The 12,339-nt window shown below is 46.1% G+C and overlaps 1 protein-coding gene across 1 annotated transcript in view; it reads right to left on the reverse strand.

Annotated features, from left to right (window-relative positions):
• Positions 1 to 1,412: 1,412 nt before the first annotated feature.
• The window catches only part of SYN1 (synapsin I), a gene marked incomplete at both ends in the record, with an annotated part of 102,408 nt that continues 91,481 nt past the window's right edge, over positions 1,413 to 12,339 (reverse strand). Inside the window, 7 exons of the mRNA XM_081319451.1 lie at positions 1,413 to 1,548; positions 3,036 to 3,693; positions 3,808 to 3,871; positions 5,107 to 5,256; positions 6,364 to 6,466; positions 6,681 to 6,755; positions 7,814 to 7,956. Coding sequence (XP_081175577.1) covers positions 1,413 to 1,548; positions 3,036 to 3,693; positions 3,808 to 3,871; positions 5,107 to 5,256; positions 6,364 to 6,466; positions 6,681 to 6,755; positions 7,814 to 7,956 — 1,329 coding nt within the window. The remainder of the gene's footprint in view (positions 1,549 to 3,035; positions 3,694 to 3,807; positions 3,872 to 5,106; positions 5,257 to 6,363; positions 6,467 to 6,680; positions 6,756 to 7,813; positions 7,957 to 12,339) is intronic.

Genomic DNA, 12,339 nt, shown 5'->3' on the forward strand with positions numbered 1-12,339 from the left:
TTGGCCAATTGTCTCTCCTCCATGATGGCTGGGCTCTAAATCAACTTAGCAAAAGCTTTGCTATAAGTACCTTATTGGCCCTGCCCAGCACCTTCTTGATGATCAGTAGATGCCAAAGCTTACAGTGGAGTGACAGACTGGGAGTTTTCTGCAGTGCTACTAGGAAGGTGGGGGGAAAAAAACCAGTGTGAGGTAGGATGGAAAGGAGGTGTGTGTCTAGATTAAGGCTTGCCAAGTATACGGTTACCAAAACGCATGGGAAGAACGTTGCACATTGCTGAAGTGGAGGCAGAACCTGCAGCCAGGGCAACAGAGTTGGAAGCAGGCAGCTAAGGAGTGGGGACAACAGGACTGTGCAAAGGGCAAGTGGCAATCGACTGGCTTATTCACAAACAGCAACATAGACATCTTTGTGGCCACAAACACAGACATGGCCCCAGGAGAAGTCCCCTCCTCCCTCATGCTATATATATATAGATAGATAGATCCCTGGAGACCTCTCTCCTCTCCCTTTTTCCCAGGCCTGGGGACCCCTAGGCTGGGAGAAGAGAACCAGGCATAAAGTTTGCATATTTATATAGAAAAGATGTGGACTTGAGTAATCTGCAGCCTCCAGATGAAAAGGGAGCTCCTGATGAAAGGAAGGAAGCTCTCTGATAATCCACGGGTTTAACTTGCATGGGGATAGCATATTACGCAGAAATGGATACAGAATTAGTCATACAAAACAGAGCAAAAAAAAAAAGGTCCTTAGAACAAAGGATGGTGGCAGAAGGAAGATTTCGGATTTTAAGGGAACATAAACAGAGCCTCCTTCCCAGAAGACTGTGTAGTTCTTGTTGCATTTAGGTTAGAGTATATATGTGTATCTGTATATATGTCTATCTCTCTCTCCCCCAGATAATTGCTCTGTACAGATAACTTTTTCACTTGTAAGCCACCCAGAGGTCACATATGTGAGATGAGCAGCGGTATAAATCTAATAAATAAGTACACGAACAAATGAATTTTAAGCCAACCAACCAACCCACTTTACATTCAGAACGACCGGCCTCAAAAGCCTGAGTATTCCTGGGGATTTAGCATCCACCCATTTTCTAGCGCTGACCATTTCCAGCAGGTGCCATTCCTTTTTACCAGGGATCTCCAGGGATACGTATTGCTTCCCCCTTTCCATGGGATTGCCATTAATGGAGGGGAGGGGAGAAAAAATTCTTCAAAATAAGAAAAATGGGGGGGGGAAGAATAAAAATAAGCAAATAAATAGATTCATTTTGGAAGAGCATTCCCATGGGGGAGGGGGAGGGGGTTGGTCAAAGCTGTGAAGGAACATGGGGTTCAGAGTCTCAGAAGACAGGGAAAGGGAACTAGGCCCGGGGATGTGAAGGGTCGCAGTACAGTGGGGAGGTCTCTCAGTCGGAGAAGAGGCTGGCGAAGCTCTGTCGGAGGCTGCGGATGCTCTCGGCACGCACTTCATCCTGACTAAGGCTGCCCCGTGGCACCGGTGCCTCTGCAAGGGGGAAGGTATTGGTCAGAGACTGGGATTTGCTAAGGAACAGTGAGGGAGGAATGGGGGGGGGCAGGAAAGAAGGGAGGGGTAGACGGAGAGGAGAAATGAGAAACACACTATTAAAATCAGGTCAGGCAACAGAACTTGCTTTGTCTGAAATGCTGGGAGAGAAGAAAGGGGAGTTTGGGACTCATTGCCCTCCTTCTCAAGAGTAGGGTAAGAAGCAAGCACAGAGCCGCAAAAGGGGGCAAGGCAATTGCCCCCCCTTCCAGCCCTAATTTAATACTGCAAAGGAGGGCGTGTCCAGTAGGGAAAGACCAGGGGAAATGATCCTGCAGCAGGAAAACATGAGGGAAAAGCTGGAAGAATTTGGAGAGGGAAATTCTCAGGCATTTTCTTCTAATTGAAACTCCCCCCCCTTTCCCCCCCACCCCACCCCCATCCCGTTTCTTTCCAATTCTTTTCATTATGGATAGATCCTGTTGAATTGAGAGCAGAGGAGCATGAACTCCCTCTGTGATTTTGGCAAGCTCGGGCAAACAAAAAGCTACAGCAAATATCTGAAGAAGTTATTCAGCCAGAAAGGCTTTTCTGAAGCCCTAAGTGCTGCTGCCCTTCTATGTAACTGTTTCTCTGTTTAGAAAAAAAAAATCTTCTTGTTGATCTCAACAAAACCGAGCTCCTATAACTGGCATAACTTGCGAATGCAATTGAAAGTGAGGGCAACACTCTCTGCTCTCGTTTTCAGTGGTCAAACAATTTCATCCCTGTTTCCATGCCACCACCTCTCAGAGGCGGCCATGGGAAACACTTGTCACAGGCGGCACAAGTGATTATGAAATACATCTTTCCTAAACTTATGCTAACCCCTCAGCTTCAAATTTATCCTGCAAGGTTTGATTTACAGTATACAGTTAGGTATACATTTTTTTAAAAAATCAATTTTTCAAATTTTATCTCAAGAAGGTGCCATCTTAAAACATGAGTTTTTTTTACGTTCTTTTGAATGATGACTTTGTATATGTGGAGAATCAATTAACTTTTTTTTGTTTCAGGAGGAGGTGGTTGTTGTTGTTTGTTTGTTTTTGTATAAAAAGTAGTGTCTAGTTCTCACAGTGCCAAACAAAAGCAAACATAAAAAAGCAAGACAGCTGCAGTGATGTCAGTGAAGAGTTTCTTATAAGCAAGTGACCTTTCATTCTGTGCCCTGCCTTGTCATCCTACTGCACATAATCATTTATCATTTAATATTCTCCCCTAACCTCTTAGTGAACTTTTGACAAAAAGTGAAAAGGACATAAAATGACAACACACTTGAATTTGCAAAACTGACCCTGAATTGGTGTTAGGGGGAAGTGCATGTCGCACTGCTTGCGCCCTTAAGTATCTGAGGGTAAAAGATCACCATGGCAACCTACCACACCCCTGTTTAGCTAGGAACAAAATCCCTACATTGCAAAAATTAAGTCTTGGAGCCTGCCAAACCCTGCTCCCTTCACACAGAACCCAAGAGTCCAACGCTTACTTCAACTGGGGCTGGGGTGGAGGAGGCAAATCCTGACTGGGTTTCTGAGCAACTTGTGGCTTTCCTTGGCTTGGTGGAGGGCGGTTCCCTTGGTGCCCTGGGCCACCAGGACCCTGCCCCTGAGTACTGGGCCTCGGCTGCTGGGTAGTGGGTGGTGATGGGCGCTGCTGCTGTGCTCCTGCTCCCGGTGGGCGCTGCTGAGTCAGACCCCCTTGGCTGCCCTGCCGTGGATGCTGCCGTGGTTGACCGCCAGCTGCTGGAGGGCGCTGGGGCTGCTGTTGCCCTGGGAGGCCCCCGGATGCTGTCTTGGACAGGCCAGCCCCTGCGGGCCTCTGCTGATGTGGGGGGGAACCTTGCTGCCACTGCTGCTGTCCTCCGCCACTGGGGCTTGGCCCTCTCTGGTGCTGGGGGGACTGTGGAGCAGAGGGGGGGCCCTGCTGGCGAGACTGCTGGACTCCAGGCTGCCCAGGCTGGCGCTGCCCTGCAGGACGTTGCTGAGCCTGCGGTGGGGGCTGCTGGGTAGTGGGGCTGGGCAGACGCTGACCCACTGCAGGACCACTAGGCTGTGGGGTAAGGCCTGAGAGTTGCTGGCCTTGGGGAGGGGGGCGCTGCTGAGATGGAGGGCGCTGAGAGCCTGGAGGTGGCTGCTGAGGTCCTCCTGCAAGACAGAGGGAAAGCTGTTTTAGCTTACCTAATCTGCTAGAATTCCCTTCCAACAAAAAATGCCAAGGCCTCCCGCCCAAGCCACAGTTTCCCCCAAAGAATAATTCACCTTGGGGTGGAGGTCTCTGTTGGGCTGGAGGGCCTTGTCTCTGTCCAGCTTGAGCTGACTGAGCCTACGAATGAAAACAAACAAAAGCAGGAGCGTGCATCAAAATGCATCTTTTTTTTCCCTTTTATCCCACCTACCCTGCTATACTTTTACTATTTCTGCGATATTGTGTCTTCTTTGCAGCATCGGCCATGCAATACAAGAATGCTTCTGAATCTTTCCCTAGTAAGCTGCAAAATTCAGACATTCAGTCCCAAAAAAATGAACAGAGGACACATGGAGGAATCTTTTTCCACTGGAGCCATCAAATACTAGGAACCATGTAAACCTGTTGCAAAATGTGAAGAATGGATCGACAAACAGAGTTTTCCTTGCCCTTCCTTTTCCCCAGATGCTTGGTAATACATGGGGCAGGGCAGGGAAGTGTCTCTAAACAGCTGACATTTGTTGTGCCAGATGTAATGATAGTAATTTAGCTAAGGAAAAGCTTCAAAGCACGAGAGAAGCATTCTTCTTCATAATACAAACGGTGATGGCAGCCACCAACTTCAACGGCTTTTAAGGAACATTAATAATAGCCATTTTACTTAAGCCGGTTATATACTTCTAGAATTAGAGGCAGTATGCCTCTAAATGCCTATTGCTAGGAACCATTGTGGCACTTGTTAAATTCACAGTGGCCTCTAGCTGGCAGTTACTGTGGGAAACAGAACGCTGGATAACATCCAGGAATGCTCCTCTTAAGATCTTGAAAGTGAGACTGGGCAAATTCAAAGCAGGCAAACCTACCAACATTTATTATCCATGGCAGTTAGGCGAAATCTCTACAGTATTATGCAGGAACACCAGGTGCTTGAGATCACATAATTAGAAAGAAATGTTGACTTTGACTTCATCGTATAGGTTTTCCTAAGCCATCTAACTGTCCACTGTCAAACACAGAATACTGGACTAAATGGACACATACTCTAGCAGGAGGAAAACGTTGCTCAAAGTTGTGCTGAAATCTTCTGCATGTGTTTGACCCACCGACATAATTAGAAATTTCAGATACTAACCCTGGTCCTTATGCAGGCAACCTGTGCTTGGTTCCCCACTACTGTTGCCATAAACTGAACCCTACTGTAAACTTCGCTATGACAGTTTACTGCTCTGAGCCAGCATTTCCTCCTCCTTATGACTCCTTTCCTTCAATTTCTTGTAAGCAATGACTAATCATAAATTACAGGGGGGAAAACAAAACAACAAAAAAAGGAAGGAGTACTGTTGTGTTTACGATGAAAAACAAAGTCGTAATACCTGGGCAGGCTGTCCTGAGGCAGAGCGCACAGGGGAGGGCACGGGTGTGCGAGGAATGACCTGGGCCATGCGTAACAGTACCAGCTCTACAATCAGCTGCTTATCTTCCTCCTGGTGGTCTCCAATCAGAGGCATGGATGATCCCGCTACCTAAAGGAAGAACCAGGGGGGGGGGAACAGGAAGTTGAGTTGTTTCCCTTAAGTAGAACGTGTGTGAATTGCTCTTAAGACTTTCTGCAGGAAATGACCTTTTATTTTTTTTTAAAAAAAATGCCTACTTTAAACATTAATAGCACTAGCAAATTAATAGCAGAAGTTTCAACTTGGGATGAAAACAAATAGCTAATAAGAAATATGGATAACATCCAGAGAATATCTTTCCTCTGACAGCCCCTTTCCCTGCAAAAGATAATCATCTGCAGAATGGAGATAATAACAGATGACCACCATTACAGGATATTTGTTGAAAGGATTACGTGCACTGTGTGTATAAACACTAAGCAATAGGGCTAACAAAACCACATGGTGCAATGGGTGGTGACTCAAAGAATACAGTCTGATCCATGTAGCCAGGAAGTAACTGGAACTAGGCCAGTTTGTTCCACTGCCTGTAACATGGAAAACCAATTACACGTCATATCAATAGACAAAATATACATTCACCAAAAACATAGGAAAATGCAGTAGAATCAGAGTGATATATATATTTACCTCTCAAAGGAGGATCCATCAACCTTAACTTTAACCACCAGTTGTTTTGTCATGGTTGAGCTTTCCAAGGCACATTGAACTATATATTCTGAATATTAGTAAAAATATTAATTTTAATGTGGATCAAGGTTTTTCCAAACCATCCTCCAAATCTTTTCAGTAAATAACCACAAGGTTTTCTGCAACAATAGCAATGACAGAGGTTCCCTGACAGACTGAATTAGTGCTGAATTTTTTGGGTGAAAGGAGAGACAGAATGTAGTGACCATCGCAGATGAAAATGTATTTCAACTCAAATCTCTTTGGCCTGAGAGATACTATCCCTAAAAACACATGTACTGTATATTGAGGTTTCATTGTTTCCAGAACAAACTTGTTAAAAAGAGCTGATTTGCTTAAAAATCTTCAATTTAAAAAAAACAACAAAAAAACTTTTAATCTGGCTCTTTACCTTATAAATTCTAATCTTCCCTTCTTTTAGCATTTTTTTAAAGGTTTGTGTTCCCTGGTACATTAATTAAAATATAAGCATTCCCAGCACTTCACCTCAATAATGTGGTCACGTCCATCCTTGCCATGCAGAGCTTCTACTGCACAAATGTCCAAACCACCAAAAATTTCTGAACAAGTGTCCACCCATAGCTTGTACCTACCGCAGAATGGAAAAGGTCAAGAACAGAGACAAACTTATAAACAAAAGTATAAAAGTTCAAGTACAGAGCCCTCCTAATTTTATCACTTTCACTCAGGTATATTTAGCCAGGAGAAGATCTTGAGAAGCCATAAAGAGGAAGAGACCTCTTATTTTATGCCATTTATTTTAAATCCCTACCCAATCATATTTCCCCACCCATGCCACTCACCTATCTGACATAGCTATTTGCTCCAACATGGCAGAGCCAGTATTGGTTTTCCAGTTGCCTGAAACAGAGGTCCTCCTGCCAGGGGAAAGAGGCCATTATGAGTACTAAAGATCCAGGAAGAAACAAGAGAGCAATTTTTTCCTTGAAAAAGGTTAATAACATGAAAGAGATTGATAGAGACTGAAAAGGGGAAATTAATTCAAATGGGCTTTGTCAGATAAAGGGTATATTAAATACAGTATTTTAAGAAACTGACTCCTCAAAGGAAGTACAATCTAATAGCACATATACCAAGGGTCTTCAAACCTTGTCCTTTTATGACTTGTGGACTTCAACTCCCAGAATTCCTCAGCCAGCGATGAAGTCCACAAGTCATAAAAGACCCCTGACATATACAGTCCAAAGGGGGGGGGAGTACATATCTCTCATAGTTTGTAAAAAAATTTTTTAGAATTTTAGCAAGTGTAGATATGTTAATGTTATATGACAATGTGTGTTTGCCAAAATTCCCATGTAGATCAGTTATTAAAGATGTAAGACCCGAACTTTTGCATGTGGTCACCTCTTCCAGGGTTGTTTCTAGAAAGTGATTTGAAAATGCTGACCAGGATCAATAAAGCTTCATTCTGCTGAAGGGAGGAGGCAAAGTAGAAAGGAAGTTGATTTAAGTAATGGTGGGATCAAGTGCAGTTCAATAAGCTTCTATGGGGAAGTTGCAACGTTTGCTAAGAGTAAGGTAAAGGTTCCCCCGCACATGCGTGCTAGTCGTTTCCAACTCTAGGGGCCAGTGCTCATCTCCATTTCAAAGCCGAAGAGCCAGCGCTTGTCCAAGGACGTCTCCTTGGTCATGTGGCCAGCATGACTAGACACCAAAGGCGTACGGAACGCTGTTACCTTCCCACCGTAGTGGTCCCTATTTTTCTACTTGCATTTTTACGTGCTTTCGAACTGCTAGGTTGGCAGAAGCTGGGACGAGTAACAGGCGCTCACTCTGTTATGTGGTACTCGGGATTCGACCCGCCAAACTGCCAACCATCTGATCGACAAGCTCAGCGTCCTAACCCACTGAGCCACCGCGTCCCTTTTGCTAAGAGTAAGGAGATATAAACACGAGGATTTTTTTCCAGACTCACATGTAGGCTTTGTAGTTATTGCCAATCTTCTGTATACGGATATCATACTTGGCATCAATAAAAGGTTCTGAAGTGGCATAGGTCTTGGTGAGAGCTACCACACTGGCAATGTCCTGGAAATCATACTGGTTCTCCACCTTGACCTTCAACAAAGAGAAGCCTTTGCATTTACTGTATCAAATATAAGCAAATAACCCTATATCACCCACATTTCAGCAATTAAATTTTGACCTCTTTAAAATCTGGTTTGCCCTCCAAAATTGCGTGTTTTATAGGTGGGGTTTATTGTGCCAATTTCTCTTCCTCATTTGATCACATGTTAAATTGGACCCCAGACAATATAAAAGTGCCTTCTATTTGTAGACCATTATTTCTATTTATCTTCACCAAAATGTTAAGTAGGAAAATACAAAATAAACACAACAGGTTATAGTGCTAGAAGCTCTTTATCTGGGACCACTGACTGACATCATTTTCTCATGGATTCAGCCTGCCATAAAAAAACTAGCAGAAATGCTTATCTATAGTTGGGTCCGTTCTGTAGTGTCAGCCTCTTTGACAAAGGGGATGATGCCTCTTGCCTTGAAAGAGCCAGTGATGACAGCCATCCTTGGACCCAATGGGTTTTTGATAACTATCACCCAGTCTCCAACTTTTCCTTTCTGGGAAAAGCTGTTGACAAGGTGATCAGTCTGCAGTTGGTGAAAACCTGGAGGAAATGGATTATCTGATCCCATTTCTGTCAGGCTTCAGGCTGGGATTTAGTAATGAGACAGCTTTGGTTATTGATGTAGATGATATGGTAGAACCAGGATGAAGCTGGTGCTTCCATCCTTTGTGCTCTTGATATTTTAGTGCCTATCAACATTGTCAACCACAGTATCCTTCTAAGTCAGTTCCATGGGCTGGGAAATGGACACACACACATACAGTGGTTCTCTTCCTTTCTCTGGGCCGATTCCTGTTGGTATTGTTGGGGGCAGAGGAGAGAGAGATCATTCTCTTGGCCCCTCTTTTGAGGGAACTCACATCACTCCAATCTTCTCCTCTCCTTTCAATTACTGTGTTAGGTCATCCACTGGGGTTTCATACACTGATGACTCTGGATTGGCCAAGTGAGATTGTTGATGTTCTATTTCTGTGTCTGGAAGCTATGCAGATTTGGACAGGGAGGAACCATCTCTGACTCAATCCCATCAAAATCAAGGGGCTGTGGGTGTTTGGTCTATGAGATCTGGAGATATTCCATCTCTGAATAGGTGGGATTGCAATTCTCCATTTAAGAGTATGCAATCTGGCAGTCTTCCTAGGCTCACGGCTCCTGCTTGAGGAACAGGTTGTAGCCTTAGCCAGGAAGACCTTTGCCCAGCTTCATCTGGTGCACCAGTTCTGTCCTTTCTTAGATTGGGAGGCTCTTCAGATAGTCACTGATGCCCTGGTCACCCCACGACCTAACTATTGTAGCATGTTCTACACAGTTCTACCTTTGAAGACCACTCAGAATTTTCACTTGGTCCAGAATGCAGCAATGCAGGCAGTGATGGTCATGCCTTGGTATGCCAATGTAGCATTTGCACTTCGTGGTTCAAGGTACTGGACAATACCTTTAAAGCCCTACATGGCACAGGGCCTCGTTATCTAAGGAACCACATGTCTCCCATAGTATCAACCAGACTGATTTAATCTGGCAGGATTGGCACTCTCTTGAGTTCCTTTGATTAAATAATGCCCTCTATCAGGACCCCAGAAGTGCCCCTTCTCTGGAGTAGAACTTGCTCTCTGGAATGAAGCTGTCCCCGAGATCCAGATGACTCCCACTATGCTGGTGTTTTGAAGGGCCTTGAAGACTTGGCTTCCCCTAGGCCTTTATCAACAATGAATGAAATTGCCTGGATTGTGTGGGTTCTGTTCTTGTTTGTCAACTTTTGTTCCTTTATTTTTGTTTCTTCTTGTTGTTGTTTTCCCAAACATCAGGCAACAGCTCTCCAGCCAATTGTACTCATCCAGTCTGGCCTTCCAGAGAAGATCTGCCAGCCCTGCCTCCCCGCCACCCACCCACACATACCCATTTTGTGAGATATAGCAGATATGGATCAGACAGCAGGCCTTCATGGTGGAAAATATCCTCCTTACAGAAATTTCTAAGCCTCCAGTTTGCAGATATTTTGGAAACAGCTCAAAAGCTCAGTTCTAACAAGTCTTTGGTCCCAGTTGAATGGTTGTGGGTAGCTATCTTGAGTTTGCTTTTGCTTTCTCGTGGTGTTTTCATTATACTGTGGGTTCTTTTTGTTTTGGCCTTTATTTGTGGTTTTATGCTGCCCAAGGCCTCCAGGACTGGGCTAGGTCATAAGTACAGTTAAATAAAGAAAGAAACAAAATCAGTTTCTATACTTGTTCCTAAACAAAAGAGGGATCCATTATAAATTGCAGCCGGAGTTGCTGGGAAATATTTTAGCGCTCAAAATCTATTTGTGACTAATTGGGAGGAAAGATTATTCTTCTCACGATTTCCCCCTGAGAAGGAGAGCAAATGGGGACCTCAGAGCCAAAATGGGAATGCCCTACAATCTAATGGGTTTCTGTCTCAACAATGAAAATATCCTAGGAGAAAAGAAAAGAACGTACTGTTACTTGCAACTTGGGAAGAGATACAAAGCAGGAGCTTAGCAACTCTGTGGTCTAGGTAATAAACTTTGCATTCCAGGCAGAGCAGGGATCTAAGTGATCAGCATGTAACAGACACTGAGATAAACAAAGAGGAAGGAAAACTAATTAATCTAGATCATTAAAAAAAAAACCTTGAGTTGCCTTGTAGGCCCTCTCTCCACTGCTGAGTCAAACTGCTTTGAGTGAGCAGAAAATTTTAACAGTGTGAAAACGGTTGACCCCAGTGAAAATCCCTGTGCCTGGCTCTAGGCCTCAGTCTCAGATCACTGCCAATCCCATGGCTCCCCTCCAAGATAGGGTTGCCAGATATCTGAACAGGGAAAGGGGCAACGGGGACAATTGGAAAAGAAGATAAATGGACACACTGGATGAAGACTCACTATTTAGTATTTGAATTTTTAGTCATCCGAGAGGAAGGGATTACAAGAGAGTAAACAGGTACACAATACACATTGAGAAGAAGGTGCTAGCCCACGGGTCGGCAACCCGCGGCTCCGGAGCCGCATGCGGCTCTTTGAGCCGTCTCCTGCGGCTCCCAGCCACCCGGTGCGCGCGCACCTCTTTGAACGGGCAGTGGTGCGCGCGCACCTCTCCAAATGGAGAGTGGCACCGCCCGTTTGGAGAGGTGCGCGCGCACCTCCCCGAATGGGCGGAGGTGCGCGCGCACCTCCCCAAACCTTTGGAGAGGTGCGCGTGTACCTCCGCGCGAACGGGCAGAGGTGCCGCTCTTTGAGGAAGCTTTAGCGGCCCGTCTCCGAAGCTGCCGCTTTCGGCAGCTTTGCAGACGGGCCGCTACAGCTTCCTCAAAGAGCAGCGCCCCTGCCCATTCTGAGAGGTGCGCGCGCACCTCTCCGAACGACCGGAGGTGCGCGCGCACCTCCCCAAACCTTTGGAGAGGTGCGCGCGTACCTCCGCGCGAACGGGCAGAGGTGCCGCTCTTTGAGGAAGCTTTAGCGGCCCGTCTCCGAAGCTGCCGCTTTCGGCAGCTTTGCAGACGGGCCGCTACAGCTTCCTCAAAGAGCAGCGCCCCTGCCCATTCTGAGAGGTGCGCGCGCACCTCTCAGAACGACCGGAGGTGCGCGCGTACCTCCGCGCGAACGGGCAGAGGTGCCGCTCTTTGAGGAAGCTTTAGCGGCCCGTCTCCGAAGCTGCCGCTTTCGGCAGCTTCGGAGACGGGCCGCTAAAGCTTCCTCAAAGAGCAGCACCTCTGCCCGTTCGCGCGGAGGTACGCGCGCACCTCTCCAAAGGTTTGGGGAGGTGCGTGCGCACCTCCGGTCGTTCGGAGAGGTGCGCGCGCACCTCTCAGAATGGGCAGGGGCGCTGCTCTTTGAGGAAGCTGCCGCGGCCCGTTTGCAAAGCTGCCGAAAGCGGCAGCTTTGCAGACGGGCCGTCGCCGTCGGGCAACCGGGAACCGGTTCCTTCTCACTTTTTTTAAAAAAATGGCAACCGCGTGCGTCCGCGCATGCGCAAAACATTTTTTGCGCATGCGCGTGCATGGACACACGCACGCGGCTCCCACTTTTTTTAATTTGTGATGGAACCGGTTCCCAGTGGCTCTTTTCCCTTTTTAGGTTGCCGACCCCTGTGCTAGCCCTTAAAAGGCAAAAGCCTTCAATCTGTAATTAAGGTCTTGTCAATTTCAGGCAGCTGTCACATTGGTGGGAGAGTAACTATATAAGCTCACAGTGCTGAGCTTGTCAACTTGGACTTAGCACTTAGGGAAATGCTGTGCCACAGTGATAAACTGCTTGAGAAGAGCTACCCAAAGAGCTGAACAATTTTTGATGTTAAGGCTACTCCTGCTAGATAAAGGACATGAGGACAAAAGAGCCTCCTTCTGCTGAACAACTGATAATCCT

Source organism: Vipera berus (genome assembly GCF_964194415.1).
Source record: "Vipera berus genome assembly, chromosome: 2".
Classification (NCBI taxonomy): Eukaryota; Metazoa; Chordata; class Lepidosauria; order Squamata; family Viperidae; genus Vipera; species Vipera berus.